The sequence below is a fragment of the Meles meles genome, chromosome 10 (genome assembly GCF_922984935.1).
Source record: "Meles meles chromosome 10, mMelMel3.1 paternal haplotype, whole genome shotgun sequence".
NCBI classification, from domain to species: domain Eukaryota; kingdom Metazoa; phylum Chordata; class Mammalia; order Carnivora; family Mustelidae; genus Meles; species Meles meles.
Window position 1 is genome coordinate 63,437,517 of NC_060075.1, and position 19,573 is coordinate 63,457,089.

Genomic DNA, 19,573 nt, shown 5'->3' on the forward strand with positions numbered 1-19,573 from the left:
GAAATCATAGCCCCATTTATAAACCCCAACCACTCAGTCTAATAAAACAACACTATCTCTAAGAGCCTGAGAAGTTAAAGGCAAGTTCTGTAACTCCAGCTGTACTCTGAATTCATTTTAATGCCTTCCTTTTTTGTTATACTTTAGATATACATTTTTGTTTTCACCTAATTTGGAGATACCAGTAACATGTGTAACTCTAGACTAATTGCTCTGAGGGATACAGGCATACCTGGGAGATGCTGTGGGTTCAGTGCCAGACTACTACAATAAAGTGAAAATGCAATGAAGTGGGTCTCATTAATGTTTTGTTTCCCAGTGCATATCAGTTATGTTTACAGTATAATGTTACCCGTTAAAAGTCCAATATCACTGTCTAAAAAAAAGTGCACGTACCATAACTTAAAAATACTTTATTGCTAAAAAATGCTGACCATCATCTGTGCTTTCAGCAACTTGTATTCCTTTGCTGGTGGAGGGTTGATGTTGAAGTTTGCTGACTGATCAGAGCTAAAGGTTGGGGTGGCTGTGGCTATTTAAAAAAAAAAAAAAAGAGAGAGAACAATGAAGTTTGCTCTTTCAGTTGACTCGGACTTTCACAGATGATTTTTCTGTAGTAGGCCAGGGCTGTTCTATAGCATTTTATCCATCGTAGAACTTCTTTCAAAATTGGAGTCAGTCCTCTCAAACCCTGATGCAGTTTTATTAAGCAAGTTTATGGAATATTCTAAATCCTTCACTGTCATTTCAACTCTCATCCCAGCATCTTCAACAGGAGTAGATTCCATTTCAAGAACCCACTTTCTCTGTTCATCTGTAAGAGGCAACTTCTCACCTGTTCACATCTTACGAGATGACCGCAGTTCGGTCCCTCTCCAGGCTTCACTTCTAAGTCTAGTTCACTTGCTGTTTCTACCAGATCTGCAGTTACTTCCTCCACTGAAGCCTTAAACCCTTCAGAGTCATCCGTGAGGATTAGGATCACCTTCCAAACTCTTGTTAGTGTTGATATTTGGACTTCTTCCCATGCATCCCACGGGTTCTTAATGACGCCTGGAGTGGAAATTCCTTCCAGAAGGTTTTCAATTTCCTTGACCAGATCGATCAGAGGAATGATGGTCTGTGGCTCCTATAGTCTTATGAAAGGTGTTTCTTAAATCATAGGACTTGAAAGTTGAAAGTACTCCTCAAGCCATGGGCTGCGGAATAGGTACTGTGTTAGCCGGCGTGACAACGACAGTGCTGTCAGTGTACTTCTCTATCAGAGCTCTTGGGTGACTAGGTGCATTGTCAATGAGTGGTCATATTTTGAAAGAAGTCCTTTTGTTTTTTTCAGCAGTGACCTCAAAGTATTCAGTAAGCCATGTTGTAAACAGATGTGCTGCCATCCAGGCCTTGTTGCTGCACTTCTGGAACACAGGCAGAGTAGATTAAGAATAATTCTTATGGGCCCAAGATTTTTGGAATGGTGAGCTTTGGCTCCAGCTTGGAAGTCACAGTGAGCTGCATTAGCCCCTAATAAGAAAGTCAGCCTGTCCTTTGAAGCTTTGAAGCCAGGCATTGACTTTTCCTTTCCAGCATGAAATTCCTAAATGGCATCTTCAAATACAAGGTTGTTTTGTCTACACTGAAAATCTCCTGTTTAGTGTAGCCACGCATGCTTGTTGTCTTGGCTAGATCTTCTGGTCACCCTGCCGCATCTTCTCCACCAGCCCTTGCAGCTTCACCCTGCACTTAGATGTTACAGTGATGGCCTTTTTCCTGAAGTCTCGTGAGCCAGCTTCTGCTGGCTTTGACCTTCTCTTCAGCTTCCTCGCCTCTGTCAGCCTTCACAGTATTAAAGCGAGTTAGGGCCTTGCTTTGGATTAAGTTTTGGCTTAAGAGAATGTTGTGGCTGGTTTGATCTTTCTATCCAGTCGCTGAAACTCTCTACATATCAGCAGTAAGGCTGTTTTGTTTTCTTAGTGTGTTCCCACTGGAGTAGCACTTTTCCTTCAAGAACTCCTCTTTCGGGGCGCCTGTGTGGCTCAGTCTGTTAAGCATCTGTCTTCGGCTCAGGTTATGATCTCAGGGTTCTGGGTTTGAGTTCCACATTGGGCTTCCTGCCCAGTGGGGACGCTGCTTCTCCCTCTCCTTCTGCCCACCCCGGCTTGTGATCTCTCTCTCTCGCTCGCTGTATCGCAAGTAAATAAAATCCTAAAAAAAAAAATTTGTGTTCACAATTTGGACTGGCACAGAAGGGCTAGCTTTTGGCCTGTCTCAGCTTTCGGCATACCTTTCTCATTTAGCTTAATCCTTTCTAGATTTTGATTTAAAGTGAGAGACACATGACTCTTTTACTTGAACATTTAGAGGCCATTGTAGTGTTATTAATTGGCCTCATTTCAGTATTGTCTCAGGGAACAGAGGGGCCCAAGGAGAGGACGAGAGATGGGGAATGGTCAGTTGGTGGAACAGGCAGATCATACACAACAGTTGTCAGTTTGTTGTCACATGTGGGTACAGTTTGTGGTACCCACGAACAGTCACAGTAATAACATTAAAGATCACTGATCACAGACCACCATAGCAAATAAAATAATAAAATAATAATTACACAGTTTAAAAGATTGTGAGAATCGGGGCACCTGGGTGGCTCAGTGGGTTGAGCCGCTGCCTTCGGCTCGGGTCATGATCTCGGGGTCCTGGGATCGAGTCCCGCATCGGGCTCTCTGCTCAGCGGCGAGCCTGCTTCCCCCTCTCTCTCTCTCTCTGCCTGCCTCTCTGTCTACTTGTGGTCTCTCTCTGTCAAATAAATAAATAAAAAAAAATCTTAAAAAAAAAAAAGATTGTGAGAATTACCGAAACGTGATAGAGGCATGAAGTGAGCTAATGCCATTGGTAAAATGGCACTGGTTCACTTGCTTAATGCAGGGTTGCTACAAAACTTCATTAAAAAAAAAGTATTATCTTTGAAGTTCAGTAAAGCTAAGTGCAATAAAATGAGGTAGACTATATATGTTATCTTGCACTAAATTGTGGTTTAAGGAATTTATTGTCTAGTTGGAGAAGAATGAATAAAGCATCACCTGTTAAGTATTACTTAAAATGGGGCTACAACTATCAATTATTTCTTAGTCTTCTCCAGCTTCACAATAAAGTCTTAAGATAAAAATATAGAAAAAGGGGCACCTGGGTGGCTCAGTGGGTTAAGCCGCTGCCTTCGGCTCGGGTCATGATCCCAGGGTCCTGGGATCGAGCCCCACATCGGGCTCTCTGCTCAGCGGGAAGCCTGTTTCCTCCTCTCTCTCTCTCTGCCTGCTTGTGATCTCTATCTGTCAAATAAATAAATAAAATCTTTAAAAAAATATAGAAAAAGAGGGGCACTTGGGTGGCTCAGATGGTTAGGTGTCCGACTCCTGATTTTGGCTCAGTTCATGATCTCAGAGTCACCGGATTGGGCCCCACGTCAGGCTCTGCTCTGGGCCTGGACCAGGCTTGGTATTCTCTCTTTCTCTTTCCCTCTGCCTCTCCTCCTGCTCTCTCTCTCTCAAAATAAAAATATACATATAGAAAAAGAAAAAGGATGAAAAATAAAGAGCTATTAATAGACTGTAGAAAAATTTCCACTAATTGAAAGGCTATTCTAACTAAAATTGGAACAGAAGCCAAGTCTGCTCGCACCATACTGCATGAAATGGAACATACGTCTTGGTGTGAAGGAGGATCATATGTACTTTTCTCCATTCATCCTCTCTCCCAGTTCAGAAATGAATGTTTTGACAGAAGAGAATGATGGACAACCATCTGCCTACTTTCTTAGTGATTTTTTTTTTAATTGAAGTGGAGTTGGCATACAGTTATTTTAGTTTTAGGTATACACCCGAGTGATTTGATAAGTGTATACATTACGCTCTGCTCAACACAAATGTAGCTACCATCTGTCACCATACAACACTATTACAGTACCATTATGTTCCCTGTGATTTGCGTTTTATCTTCGTGTCTTATTCATTACATAACTGGGAGCTGGTATCTCCCACTCCTGTGCACTCATTGTGCCCATCTCTCCCTTCTCCTCTTGGGCAACCACCAGTTGTTCACTCTACTGATGGGTCTGTTTCTATGTATTTTGTTTGGTTTTTAGATACTACATGTAAATGAAATTATATGGTATTTGTCTTTCTCTGACTTTTTTCACTTTGCATAATATCTTCTAGATGTGTCCATGTTTTTGCAAATGGCAAGATCTCATTCTGTTTTATGTCTGAATGGTATATGGGTGTGTGTATATCTATCTATCTGTATGTATGAATGCATGTATATGTATATATATGTGTGTGTCTATATATACATATATTCTGTTATATATACACACACACCATACATATATATACACACATGTATTCTGTTGTGTGTGTGTATATACAACATCTTCTCTATCCATTCATCTAATGATGAAATTGTAGCTTGCTTCCATATCTTAGCATGCTTCAGTAAACATAGGGATGCATATACATCCTTTTAGATCAGCGTTTTTGAGGTTTTGGGGGGGAGGGTAAATAACCAATAATAGATTTACTGCACCATATGGTATTTTCAATCTTAATTTTTTGAGGAATTTAGAGAGTGTTTTTCATGGTGGCTGCACCAATTTATATTCCCACCCACAGTGCATGAGGATTCCTTTTTCTCTGCATGCTTGTCAGCACTTGTTATTATTTTGTGATTGTAGCCATTCTGACAGATTTAAGGTAATATCTCATTGTGGTTTTGATGTGCTTTTTCCTTATGATGAGTGGCATTGTTGCCACTCATGTAGTATGAGGAACATTTTTTTTGTGTTGTTGTTCATCTCTGCATTTTCTTTAGAAACCTTTCTCTTCAGGTTCTCTGCCCATTTTTTTAACTGGGCATAATTTTAAATTATTTTTTGGTGTTGTATGAGTTTTTTGATTGTTTTGGATATTAACCTCTCATGAGTTGTATCATTTGCAAATATCTTGTCCTGTTCAGTAGGATGCGTTTTCATTTTATTTATGGTTACCTTTGCTGCACAAAATCTTTTTATTTTGGTGTATTTGCAATTCTTTATTTTTGATTTTGTTTCTCTTGCTTGAGGAGACCTTTCTAGAAAAATGTTGCTAAGGCCAATGTTGGACTATTGCCTGTATGTTTTATGGTTTCAGGTCTCACATTTAGATATTTAATCCATTTGAGTTTATTTTTGTGAATGATGTGGGAATGTGGTCCACTTTCTTCTGCATGCTTCTGTCGAGTTTTCCCAGCACCATTTATTGAAGAAACTGTCTTTCCCCCCATTGTCTTCTTGCCTCCTTTGTTGTAGATTAATTGACCGTATAGGCATGGGTTTATTTCTGGGCTCTGTTTTGTTCTGTTGATCTGTGTGTCTGTTTTTGTGCCAGTATCATACTGTTTTGATTATTATAGTTCTGTAGTACATCTTGAAATTTGGGATTGTGATACCTGCAGCTTTGTTGTTGTGCTCGCGTGCTTTGGCTATTCGGGATCTTTTGTGTTTCCATCCAAACTTTAGGTTTATTCTGGTTCTGTGAAACATGCTGTAGGTATTTTTGTAGGGATCCCATTGAATCTGTAGATTGTTTTGGGTATTGTATACATTTAACCAATATTCTCCCAATTCATGAGCATAGAATATCTTTCCATGTGTTTGTGTCATTTTCAGTTTATTTTCTTAGTGTCTTACAATTGTAAGTGTACGAGTCTTCCAATTTCAAAAGTTAATTCCTAGGTATTTTATTCTTTTTGGTGCAATTAAAATTGTAAATGTAATTTTTTCTTAATTTCTGTTTTTGCTACTCTGTTGTTAGGGTATAGAAATACAACAAATTTTTGCATATTTAATTTTGTATGCCGTGACTTAACTGAATTTATTGCTTCTAATAGTTTTTTGGTGAGGTGCTCAGGGTTTTCTGTGTCTAGTATCATGTCATCTACAGGTAATGACAGTTATACCTTACCTGTTTGGTTGCCTTATGGTGCTGCTTTTAAACAGCAGTAGGGCTACTGTCCTCATTCTGTGCCTGTCTCCATACCAGTATTTTATACTCATTTGTAATTAAAGTTCTAGAAAACAACGGTCAGTAGGAAGGCAGTGGTATGAAACTTAAACTACTCTACCATATTTGTAGATAAAATATGATCAAAGAGGTAAAACTATAGCAGTTCATATTAAGTATTAATCTATAAGTATTATAGATTTTCATATATTTCATGTGTTGTTAAAAAGTTAAGTGGTTGTTGAGTAAGCCTGTGACAGTCCCATCTGAGGCTAACAAAGACTTCTTCCAAGGTCTCTGTTCACCAAGAAAGTGGATAAAGTTATTTGATGTCAAAAAAAAAAAAAAAAACAGAAGAGCAAGGACAGACCACACACCATACTTCATTGGTAATGACTGGGCATCAGTAGACCACTCCTCATTTGATGAAGAATGAACAGAAAACTGTAACCATAGACAGACTTTGACTGAGTCAGCTGGAACATTTAGAGGAAGAACACACTTCTGAAATTTATTTTCTATAGGAATTAGGAGAAATTTTAGAAATGTTTTTGATTAGCTCACTAGCATTCAGGTAGCCCAATTGTGAGGGAGAAATGTGTGTGGTTTAAGCCCCCCAGTCTGTGGTATTTTGTTGTAGCAGACCAAGCTGAGAAAGACAAGAGGAAATGTCCAGACGTACTGAGGGAACTAATGGACATCAAAAAGATAAAGGCAATGACCCAAAAGAAAAATGAGTAAAACTTGTAAAATATATGAACGTATGTATATAAACAATGGCTAATGCAAGCTCATCAGTAATGAAAGAATTGTAGTTTAAAATAGCTGACATACTACTTGAAGCTGAATAAATTTTTACACATTAGAAAACTGAGTTCTTAGTTAGGAAGTAGGGAGTCTTTATGCACTTTTGGATATATGTAAACTAATATAGGCTCCCTGGAAAGGAATCTGACAGCATTTCATGGAATTTAGCATGCCAGAATCTTAAACCCTAGCAACGTTATTCTGTTTAGATGGCAGAGTGCTTAATAGACCCACAGGGGAGCTTGTGTAAATGTATTCAGTTACAGTGCTGCTTGTGCTCCCAGGAACAGTTGGACAGAAAAGGTGTCCATCACGCAAAGGATGGGTATATAAGAAGAGATAGAAATAGCTGCAGAGGCAGTTGTAAAGAACTAGATGTACTTTGGTTTTATGAATTGATTTTTGAAATTCAGGCGTGAGTGGAGGGAAGCAAATAAGTAGGAAACTATGGCACACTTCTTTTTAATAAATAATTCTGATAATGCATCAAATAACATGTGTTTTTCAAAGACATAAATCTATCAAGGTATACATAATAAACATGAAAGTGGTTAGAGGGTGACAGGGGATTGAAATCTAAAACTAAAAGTTTGGAGGAAAAATATGTGAGAGGTTTCGTATCAACTAATAATATGGCATGACATAAACTGAAGAGTATGATTCGTTCAATGATCTGTGTCTAAAATTCAAAACAAAAATCAAGAAGATTTTTAAAAAAGAAATGAATAATCTGAGGCATGTTGGCAAATAGGAAAAGACCAACACATTAGAATCCAAATTGGTTTTACGATAATTTGGTCAGTAATGTTGAGGATCAGAAATGTTATCAATGGAGAGTCTTTCCAATAGCAAAAGCAAAACAACATAAGGAAAAAAATGAGAGATTTAAGAAAAGTTACATAGGTCATGGAATTCTTGAAGAAACCAGGAGAAGGAGTAGCAAATCATATCAGTGTGGGGAAGTTTTTGGGTGCTAATTATTTAGCTCAAAAGAGCCTACCACATTCTGATAAATTAGTAAAGTCAAATAAGTAAAAATAGATATATAGATTTGTCACATTTATTTTTATATTTTAAGAATATGGGGGGATTTATAGTTTTTTTGAGGAAAATTTATTTATAATGACCTAAAAAAATACTTAGTATTGTATACACTACAGAAAGTATGTTATAGTCTGCTTTTGTTGGAAAGGAGAGGTGGAAATTAGAATTGGAGATACAATAAAATATGATATTGATTTAACTTATGTAAAAATGTATACCAAAATGCAGTCATTATCCCTAAGAGATTAAATTATTTGAGAAATTTAAGAGGTTATTTAATTTGAGATTAAATTAAAGAGATTTCCAGGGAAATCTTATTTAATAAGAGATTAAATTATTGCATTTTTCCCCCAAATACCTGCATGTGCATGTATTTCTGTTGAAACCAGAAAAATAGATCTCTAATTCATAATAGAAAATACTAATCATAACTTAATAGCAGGTCAAAAGATGTCATTACTTAGTAGGTTGAGCTAGCATGGGTAGAAGAGAAAGAAAGAACATGTAAATGAACCCAGGTATGAATCCAATACTGAGAGCAAGACTTACTAATTAATTATATGCCTGAACATTTACAGGTATCAACAGCCCAAATGAGAAAAGTTGAGGACAGTGCCTTCTCTTAGAGAACTAGCTTCACAAAGGATTATTTTACCTGTTCTGGCACATTTGAGAATTGGAGCATTAGCAGTTCTGATGAACAGATTATTGTCAATATACTAAAGCTTGTATTTCAATACTATGAATTAATGGAACAACAAATTACACATTAATTCTCAGTATCAGATCTCTTAAAGGATTTTCTTGAGTGTTGCAATATGCTTTCAGTTATTAAAGTTCTTATTTTACTAGTTGCTGTTTTGAATGTAGTAAAACCCATGTCAATTAATATGAAACTAATAATTTAGTCCCCAAAGAATGCCTTCCTATTTCCAGATCTTGTATTCCCTCTACATTAATATCTACAGTACATTTTGAATTTAAACTCTAATTAAATGGGGATATTAATTTGTATTACTCTGTAGCTGGGGCAGCTGGTATTATCAGTAATCCCCTGAAGCCTGGGATTTTTCTTTCTTCTCTCAGATGTGCCTCAGGGCTATGTATCCGACAGAGGTGTCCCTGAGGGACTTAGAGTAGACAAACACCTTTCTGTGGACAAACCATTTAATATCTTTGTTTAGAAATCCTTCTGTTCCTTCTAAATGTGGCTCTCATGTTCCATTCCACTTAATATTTATAACTTTAAGACCATCAGAAGCACCAGGAGAAAACTATAACATTGATGGTTATTAAGGAGAAACCTGGGCTTTGGTTCCAAAGAGCAAAGAAGTAAAAAAGGATTGAGTGCGAAGTTGAGGTCTACTAGGTTTATAAGGATTATCAAATGCAGGATAAGGATTATCAAATAGCAGACATTAATATTAATCCAAAGAATGTCTAATATTTAACAGAATTGGAGTGAACTAGAAAAGCAGGTGGAACATTGTTAAGGTTGCCTCTCCCATCCAAGGATCTGACATTTTCTGGAAAGTTCAGTTGCTAGTCTTCAGAATGGTTTTTCTCTACCTCCAGATACTGATTTGTGACACTTGCTTTATTCGGCTCTTCTGCTTTTGGTGTTGTATGCTACTACATCTATCTAGTATAAGATTTTTATTACATAGATGCTGGATACCAGGAGGGTGCACTGAGGAAATAGCCATAAAATGGCGGTTGACAGAAAACTGTTAAACTGTTTAGGGTGAGATAAATATAGACTTTGGGAGTGAGTGTTTAGAAACTTTTATGGCAATTTGACATTGTCGTGATATCTAAATGGGCTGCTAGTGACTAGTCTGGTTGAACTGGCTATAAACCATTCAGAGTATTTGGACTTGAGGGCTAAGTTACAGACGGCACAAATAAATTGCTCTCTCATTATATCGTAACATGTCATGTTTCAAGATTAGTCATAACTGCAAGTCATACAAAATTTGGAATCCCCTCACTTAAAGATGTAAATTTAGTTACAGGATAAATTGTTGAAACTGACTATTGATAACATATGGAAGATTGGTTGAAAATACAGTGTTTCTTACTCTGTTTTGGATAAAAAGGCAAAATTAACATCCTGAGTTTGATGAAATTGGTTTAGGAGCTGTTCATCCTTTCCTATCAGCATACTTGTGTGAGAGTGATACGAGTTTCATAACAAATGTAGTAAGATTTTAAATATACATTATGGCCTACGAGTAGCATTGTCATCAATCCAATACAGGTTAGAAAGATGACAAGGTACGAGGGCATTTTCCATGCAAAAAAAGATCACATGTTTTTACACATGGTATTTGTGTGCCAATTGTGTGTGTAGTACAGGGAATTACATTGCTTGTTACTTTTTAATTTATGATTGCAAACAAAAAGAAAAGTTGGAAGAGTCATGGTGGTTGTCTATATTAATTACCCATGTGTATATTTTCAACAAACATTAATTTCTTTTTTCTTAAAATCTTATCCTGTTAGGTTTATTATTGTATTATTGAAATGCATTTCAAATCCAATGAAATTTAGAGCTTGCAGTATTCATTACTTTTTCAAATAATTTGTTTTATTATGTATACATATACAACTACTTGAAAAAAATGATGTGGAAGGAGAGGTCAGACAACATTTTTGAGGATGCCATAGACTCTGGAACATCAGGGATAGTATCAGCTACAAAAGGTTAAGTATCAGAAGTACCCTTGGCTTTCTTTTCAAATAATGGTATGGCAGGTACAGTGTACTGTACTTTCCCCTTTTCTCCTCTGTTTGGTAGCTTCTTCTGGCCACTGCTACCCCATCTACCACATACCTATGCAGAATCCATGATTTCCAGGGCTGGCTTTCTGGACGTGTGACTTTTACAGTTTTATACGATTCTAACTCCGTTTTATTTTTTTAAGTTTTATTTTTATTTTATTTTTTTAAAGAGTTTATTAATTTATTTGAGAGAGAGAGAAACACAAACTGGAGGGAGAGGCAGAGGGAGAGGCAAAAGCAGCCTCGCCACTGAGCAGAGAGGCCAATGACCCCTGGATATGACCTGAGCCGAAGCAGACACTGAAATGACTGAGTCACCTAGGTGTCCCTCCACCTGTTTTAATACCCTGCTGTGGCCCTTTTAAACTTCTAAATTTTTATTTTGTTTTTTTTCCTTAAGTATTTATTTATTTGTTTGTTTGACAGAGAGACACACACACATAGTGAGAGAGGGAACACAAGCAGAGGGAGTGGGAGAGGGAGAAGCAGGCTTCCTGCTGAGCAGGGAGCCCCAGTGTGGGACTCAATCTCAGGACCCTGGGATCATGACCTGAGCCGAAGGCAGATGCTTAATGACTGAGCTACTCAGGTGCCCTAAACTTCTTAATTTTTGAACAGAGGAACACACCTTCTCATTTTGTACTGAGCCCCACAAAATTCTATAGCAGTCTCGGGTAGTAGCTTTGTTAGCGTGATACGACATCATTGCCTTAGGCACACTGATATGTTCAAGGCTGGGGGCCAAACTGAAGTTTTGCCAGTCCTGAGGCTTTCCTGGGAATTTGAAATTGGGGAACAAGAAACTTAGGGGCAGGCCTTAGACCAGGTAGGAGCCCCACAGATCCAGAACCTTCTGCAGAGCTAGTCTTACCCTTTATTTTCTTTAGGGCTTCATTGTTGGGCTACATCTCCCATCTTGTGAAAGACACTATTATTCTTTTACTGAGCTCCCTTTTTTCTCTAAGTAGCTGGAATAAGTTTTGGTTCTTGCAACTATAAAAAATACCATAAAATATATATGTTAGGTGAAGGGAAATTAAAAAACAGCTTTGGAAATTGTACACAGTAATAAAACCGTCTTAGTCTATAAAATCCCCTCCTCTCGCCCCTCACTGGGGAGAACTTGAAAGAGGTGGACTCAGAGAAATCAAGAGAGAAGTCTCGAAGACCACACCATCAACTTGAGAGAAACCATGTATGTCTTCGAGGTTACTCCCATGACAGTGAGTAACCCCTCAAGTATGTCCTGGTACAGGCCATTTCATAAAACGCACTGAATGGAGAACTGATTTCAAACGCCGTACAAAGATTTGACGCTGCATTGTGATTCTCCTTTTTCCTCAGCCTTGCTACTTATTTTCTCAAACCACAGAAAAATGGGCTGACAAAATTTATACCAAGTTCCCCAATCTAAAACCCCATATTAGTGGGGAAGCATTCTTCACCATAGAGTGGAAAGGAAATCAGTACATCATCCATACCCTGTCGGTGAGGGTGCAAGGTGTTGGAAGAGCTGTCTGTTCACGGCTGCTGAGGTCAGAAGAATTGGCATGGCTTTTATGCAAACACAGACAGCAAAAGTCAAACAACATAAAGCATAAATTGCCAGTGGGAATAACTATGAATAAGTAAAACCTAAACTCTAAAAAAAAAAAAAATTAAAAAAACCCTAAACTCTATAAACATAACCCCTAAAATAGAACAAAATTGTGCAAAAGTGCTTCTAGCTACAACCAAGTATTCTGTGAGCATGATTGAAGGAGTCTGGGACCTCAAATGTGAGATGTTAAAATAGGTGGACACAAAAATACTGAGCACTTGAGACAAGTGATGACTAAAACAATAAATCTTTCTCTGGGGGTAGACATGTTTCTGGCAACATTGTTCATCTTTTCCATCATGGGATAGTGACCAAATTCATGATAAATTTTTGCTGTGCATTTATTCAGAAAGTGAAAGTGATCTTCTGCCTGGAGGGGTTTACGTGGTATTTCCCTAAATGAAAAAATATGTTTATAATAATATGTACAGTATGATCTCATTTTTTAAAAATATTTTATTTATTTATTTGTCAGAGAAGGAGCAAGCACACAGGCAGAGTGGCAGATAGAGAGAAGCAGCAAGCTCCCCGCTGAGCAAGGAGCCCAATGTGGGACTCGATCCCATGATCCTAGGATCATGATCTGAGCCGAAGGCAGTGGCTTAGCCAACTGAGCCACCCAGGCATCCCTGATCTCATTTTTATAATGCGAAGATTCCCTTTTATGTTAACATATGTTAGAATGATCTTGTATATTTGTGTAAAAATAGACAAGAAGTGAGCAAGTCATACTTGTCACAAATTATACAGGATGTGAAAGGCAGAATAATTTGAATCAGATATTTTAACCCCAATCTCATCTATTTTTGTAAAATCCTATTATATCAGATATATTAAACAGCAAAGTCATGAAGGAAAATATAACCCAAGGGGTTTTTGTTAATGAAAATGTTGCAAATCATGCATTTTAATGTTTTGTTTTTCATTGATATGAATAGAATTTGGTAAGTTAGTCTGTAGTTAAATATAGGAATTTGACTGCTTTATGTTATCTGGGGGAAAAAAGTGATTTAACCTAGAATCTGGAGTGGTTCTTGATTTCATAGGACCTGAGGCTAAAATAATTTCAGATGTCTTTAAGAAAAAGTATTCAGAATTACTACTGTATTCATTCAGATTTTTGAAAGAGACATGGAAATGAGGGACCCTGAAACTTATGCTTACTAGCTCCGTGGTGTATTAGCTTTTCTTCCTTGGAGAATAAGTTGACAGTGTCTCCTTAAGACACTTTTCCTGTCACATGCAAATTAGTTTTTCTTCAGAACAGTTAGTGATATTGTGGTTTACATATTTTTGAGAGTTTGAGAATATCAAAACAGAGGAGAAACAATGTAATCTCGTTTATAAATTAGAATGCATTCATGCCAAATTGTGACCGAATCTTGAATGAGTTGCAAGTTATAGCCCAATTTTTATGCAGTAGTCTTTAAAAAATGATAGACTAACCTGTTCCACAGCTAAGTCTGAAACTCCTCTAAAACTGAGAATGGGGTTGTGTCTGTTTCCTTGAAGTCCTGCAAAATGCATACTCACAGCCTGTAAGGGCATTTTTTTTTTTTATTTTTAAATTTTTAAATTTTTTATTTTAAGGGATTTGTCTTTTTAGTTAATGGTGACAATAATCAGCAAGCTGGCATCTCAAAAGCCCTTACTGGCTGTGAGTATGCCTTTTGCAGGACTTTAAGGAAACAGACACAACCCATTCTCAGTTTTAGTGATGTTTCAGACCTCGCTGTGGATACAACACCATGAACAGAGGACAAACTGGGGAAAATATAGGATGGAAATATTGAAAGGGGAACAACGTGGGGGACCGTAATTGTACTCAGAAGTGTTATAGGCAGGAATATCGTAGCTCTTATAAAATGTAAGCCAAGAACAGAAACGTGAATGAGAATCCTCTACAGCGCCATTGCCAATTTGAAATATAATGCAAGTCTCAAATGTAAGTGACATACATAATCTTTAATTTTCTAGTAGTTAATACAAAAGTAAGAAGAAGCAGGAATTAATTGTAATAAACCCTTCCATTTCACTGATAAATCCCAAATGTTTCTGGATATAATCAATATTAAAATTACAAATGAGATACTTCACTTTTTCTTCCCATTCTCAGTCTTCACAGTCTGTTGTGTATTTTGCACTTCAACAGCACATCTCATTTCCAAGTAGCTGAGTTTCACTTGCTTGGTGGCCATTGTGTTATACAGTGTAGACCTGGAGTCACACAAGTGACTAATAGATTAAGGTAAGAAATTTTGGTGGTGCCAGGGTCCTTTCTGTTTTATTGCACGGAATGGAAAATGCAGCTAACTAAATGATGGAAAGCCTCAATTCTCCTGATTCTGGTTACTCACTTTCTGAAGCTCAGATTCATTGCCTATATAAGTGAGAGAACTGTTACATTATATACTCATTGTGTAAGCCTGAAGTAGGCTATGAATGGTCTCTGTTATTTAAAATATTATGTAATATAATAATATGTTATAGCATAACATAATGTAGCATATGTCATATATGTTATAACATTTTGTATTATATAATTATATAATATTACATATTAATATTATATATTCATTTGTATTATATATATTTTATATTATGTATTATAGTAATATATAATATTTATATATTATATAATATATAATATTAAGACAATATATATTATATAATATAAAACATACATATAGTATAATATTATATGTAGTATTATATATAATTACATATAGTATAATAATATATATAAATAAACAATATGTAAATATTAATATATAATATGTAATATATTAAGTATGTTATATATTAATATATAATGTACATAATTATATGTTAGATATATTAAATATATATGTTTTGATGATCTCTGTTATTTAAAATATTATATAATTCTTAGCCTGTTAGAAAGTTGGGAGTAAAAGAGAATATTAAAAATGAGAATATGTATCTATCCAGGACAAACTACATTTTACTTTTGATTTTTTTCCCTGTAGCTTTTATTAAATAGTTAAACTATTTAGGTAGGACCTGGAATTACTGTTTCTAGCAATTAGCTTTTATTTATACAAAACAAACAGAAATATATATTAAAATATAAAACAAAAATAATAAAAAATTTAGTCCTGTTCTAACTAAAAGTGAACATAAAAATAGATAATTAATGCTACTCATGAGTATTATTTATTACATCATATGCAAGAGGAAAAAAATTCAGCTCAAGGGAAGATGGAGTTAATAAAGAGTAAAACAAACTGGAATCATCCCAGTGGGATGAATAGACAAAAAATCAATGATCTAAGAATCCCCTTGTTCCTTCAACAAAATAAATGTATATATTTTTTATGTTATTAACAGGTGTGTGCTTTTTATGCTGTATCATTAGAGATAAGGGAAATGAAATAAACTGTTGGCCCATCATCGGTTCATTCAAAATCAGTTTAGCAGAGTTATAGCTATAACAACTTTAAACAAAATGAAAACATATAATGCAAGTTAACACCATGAATGCTTAATGGGAACTCTGCGCCTTTTCATGGCAGTTCATATGTTTAATTTGGAAGATTACATTTTTGAAAGCACACAAAAAGTTATCTAACTTGGGATAAAGCTAGGAATTTTGAAGAGTGGTTATTTCAGTATATAGTATGCCACATTACAATTTAAATTTGAGCCCAGAATGACCTATTATGCTAGGAGAGGGCAGTTTCTCATGCTTGTTAAATATTCTTGATACTCTGTGCAAGAAAGTCTTTCTGTCTTACTTATTTCACTTGACATTATACCCTTTAGGTCTAACCATATTGTTGCAAATGGCAAGATCTCATTCTTTTTTATGGGGGAGTAATATTCCATTTGTGTGTGTGTGTATGTGTGTGTGTATGTGTATGGATGTACACACACACACACATACCTACATATATACCACTTCTTTATTTATTCATCTGTTGATGGACACTTAGGGGGTTTCCGTATCAGGCTACTCTAAATAATGTTGGAGTAGTTACATGCCTCTTTTTGAATTAGCATTTTCATGTACTTTGGGTAAATACCAGTGGTGGAATTATTGGATCACATGCTAATTCTCTTTTTAATTTTCTGAGGAACCTACATACTATTTCCCACATTGCTGTACCAGTTTGTGTTCCCACCCAAATAGCATAAGAGTTTAGTTCTTCTCCATATCCTCACCAACACTTGTTATTTCTTGTGGTTTTGATTTTAGCCATTCTGAACAGGGTTAAGTGATACCTCTTTGTGGTTTTGATTTGCGTTTTCCTTATGATTAGTGATGTTGAGCATCTTTTCATGTGTTGGTTATCTGTATGTCCTTGGGAAAATGTCTAAGTTCTCTGTCCATTTTTAATCAGATTATTTTTTTTGGTTTTGTATGAGTTCTTTATATATTTTGGATACTAACCCTTTATCAGTTATGTCATTTGCAAATATCTTCTTCCATCCCATTGGTTGCCTTTTTGTTTTGTTGATAGTTTCCTTTGTTGTGCAAAAGCTTTTTATTTTGATATACTCCTAGTAGTTTATTTTTGCTTTTATTTCCCTTGCCTGAGGAGACGTATCTAGAAAAACATTTTTATGACTGATGTCAAAAAATTACTGCCTGTATTTTCTTCTAGGATTTTTGTGACTTCACATCTCACATTTAGGTCGTTAATCCATTTTGAATTTATTTTTGTATGTGAGGTAAGAAAGGGCCCAGTTTCATAATTTGCATGTAGCTGTCTCATTTTCCCTAGACTATTAGGTGAAGAGATTGTCTTTTTTTCCATTGTATATTCTTGACTCCTTTATAATAGATTAATTGACCATAAAAGCTTGGGTGTATTTCTGGGCTCTCTATTCTATTCCGTTCATCTCTATGTCTGTTTTAGTTGTGATTACTCCAGCTTTGTATTATATCTTGAAATCTGAGACTGTGATAACTCTAGCTCTGCTTCTCTTTTTCCAAGATTGCTTTGGCTATTCAGAGTCTAGTGTGGTTCCATACAAATTTTGAATTATTTAAGTTCTATGAAATCCATCATAAGAAAATATCTGGAAGAAAACAATACATGGAGGCTAAATAACATGGTATTAAACAATGAATGGGTCAGCCAAGAAATCACAAAAGAAATTCAAAAATATATGGAGACAGGCTTTGCTCGGTTTGTGGTCTGGATGCTCTGATCGGGGGCCGGGGCTGAAACCCCCCGCTTCGCTGGGACCCCCGCCTTCGTTCAGCTCTCGCTCGGGACTATGACCCCTGGGGTGGCGCGGCACCTGCTCTTTCAGTCTCACATGCCAACAAAAACAACCTGTCGGTCCTCACAAGTTTCTGATGATGAACAGAAACAAAAAAAAAAATTCATTCTTTAACTATGTCTGGCCATGTTGGTTTTTAAAGTTTGCCGGATCAGCTGGTCAATAGATCCATTCAACAAGGCTTCTGTTTTAATATTCTCTGTGTGGGGGAGACTGGAATTGGAAAATCAACGCTGATTGACACATTGTTTAATACTAATTTTGAAGACCATGAATCCTCACATTTTTACCCACATGTTAAACTTAAAGCTCAGACATATGAACTCCACGAAAGTAATGTTCGATTGAAATTGACCATTGTGGATACAGTAGGATTTGGTGACCAAATAAACAAAGAAGAGAGCTACCAACCAATAGTTGACTACATAGATGCTCAGTTTGAGGCCTATCTCCAAGAGGAGCTGAAGATCAAGCGCTCTCTCTTTAGCTACCACGATTCTCGCATCCACGTGTGTCTCTACTTCATCTCCCCGACAGGTCACTCTCTAAAGACACTAGATCTCTTAACAATGAAGAGCCTTGACAGCAAGGTGAACATTATACCAGTGATTGCCAAAGCAGATGCAATTTCTAAAGCTGAATTACAGAAGTTTAAGATCAAGCTCATGAGTGAATTGGTTAGCAACGGTGTCCAGATATATCAATTTCCAACAGACGATGAAACTATTGCTAAAATCAATGCTTCAATGAATGGACATTTGCCATTTGCTGTTGTAGGAAGTATGGATGAGGTAAAAGTTGGAAATAAGATGGTCAAAGCTCGCCAGTACCCGTGGGGTGTTGTACAAGTGGAAAATGAAAACCACTGTGATTTTGTAAAGCTCCGGGAAATGCTCATTTGTACAAACATGGAAGATCGGCGAGAACAGACCCACACTAGGCATTATGAACTTTACAGGCATTGCAAACTGGAGGAAATGGGCTTTACAGATGTTGGCCCAGAGAATAAGCTGCTCAGTCTTCAAGAGACTATGAAGCTAAAAGACATGAATTTTATGGAGAACGTCAGAGGAAGGAAGAAGAAATGAAGCAGATGTTTGTGCAGCGAGTAAAGGAGAAAGAAGCCATATTGAAAGAAGCTGAAAGAGAGCTACAGGCCAAATTTGAGCACCTTAAAAGAGTTCACCAAGAAGAGAGAATGAAGCTTGAAGAGAAAAGAAGACTCTTGGAAGAAGAAATGATAGCTTTTTCAAAAAAGAAAGCTACCTCGGAGATATACCAGAACCAGTCCTACCTGGCATCAGGCAGCAACCTGAAGAAGGGCAAGGACCGTAAGAACTCCAATTTTATGTAAAACAAAGGTTCCAGATCACAGAAGGTCATCACAAGCAAAAGTTATTAAAATGTTAGAAGTATGCTTTGATTTTCTTGCTGTTTTTATTTGCTGTATCACTTATTCTATGTCTGGCAAATGGTTGTAGTTATTGCCATTTATGGAAGATATTCTTAAGTATAAGGTTAATACATAAGGCACAGTGGATGATATCACTTTTATATTCGCTGTTAGAAGTTTTCAAGTTGCTGGTTTGTGAGGAATCTAAACCCTTTCTCCTGCTGCCCAGTTATTGTCACTTACATGCATTGTACCACAAAGTGTCAGTGCTGCTGAAAATACAGAAGTCATTCATTGTATGGTTATCTGATTGTATTTATAGTCCAAGATGAACTCCTTTTTTGTACAGAATAAAGGTAAAATTTGGGGAATGTGTTTTAAAATGTATTACCCACCTGAAACTCTAACCTCTTGATAGTTTTATAGAACTTCTTAATTTTTGATATCATTATCCAGTTGGTAATATGATCCTAAGATTTGTATCAAATTATGTAACATGGCCTTCCATGCTTCAGTGTGCCTTACTGTGGTTGATGTATTGTTGTGATGAAACAAGTTATGTTTTAAGGCAAAAACATGTAGGTATAAATCCCTTTTCTAGTGATGAGTACCTTTGAACCTGAGGTATTGGCACTTTTTTATTTCATTACAGTGTTTTACATACTTGTTTAA

At 36.4% G+C, this 19,573-nt stretch overlaps 1 protein-coding gene and 1 pseudogene across 1 annotated transcript; one reads left to right on the forward strand and one right to left on the reverse strand.

Annotated features, from left to right (window-relative positions):
- Nucleotides 1-419: 419 nt before the first annotated feature.
- Nucleotides 420-2,359, reverse strand: LOC123951522 (annotated as a pseudogene).
- A 15,054-nt stretch (nucleotides 2,360-17,413) lies between these two features.
- LOC123951812 (septin-10-like) lies at nucleotides 17,414-19,048 on the forward strand. The gene is given in 3 exon segments (XM_046020867.1): nucleotides 17,414-17,605; nucleotides 17,608-18,534; nucleotides 18,537-19,048. Coding segments are annotated over 3 exon segments (1,356 nt in total). The 5' UTR covers nucleotides 17,414-17,502; the 3' UTR covers nucleotides 18,863-19,048.
- The last annotated feature ends 525 nt before the right edge of the window (nucleotides 19,049-19,573 follow it).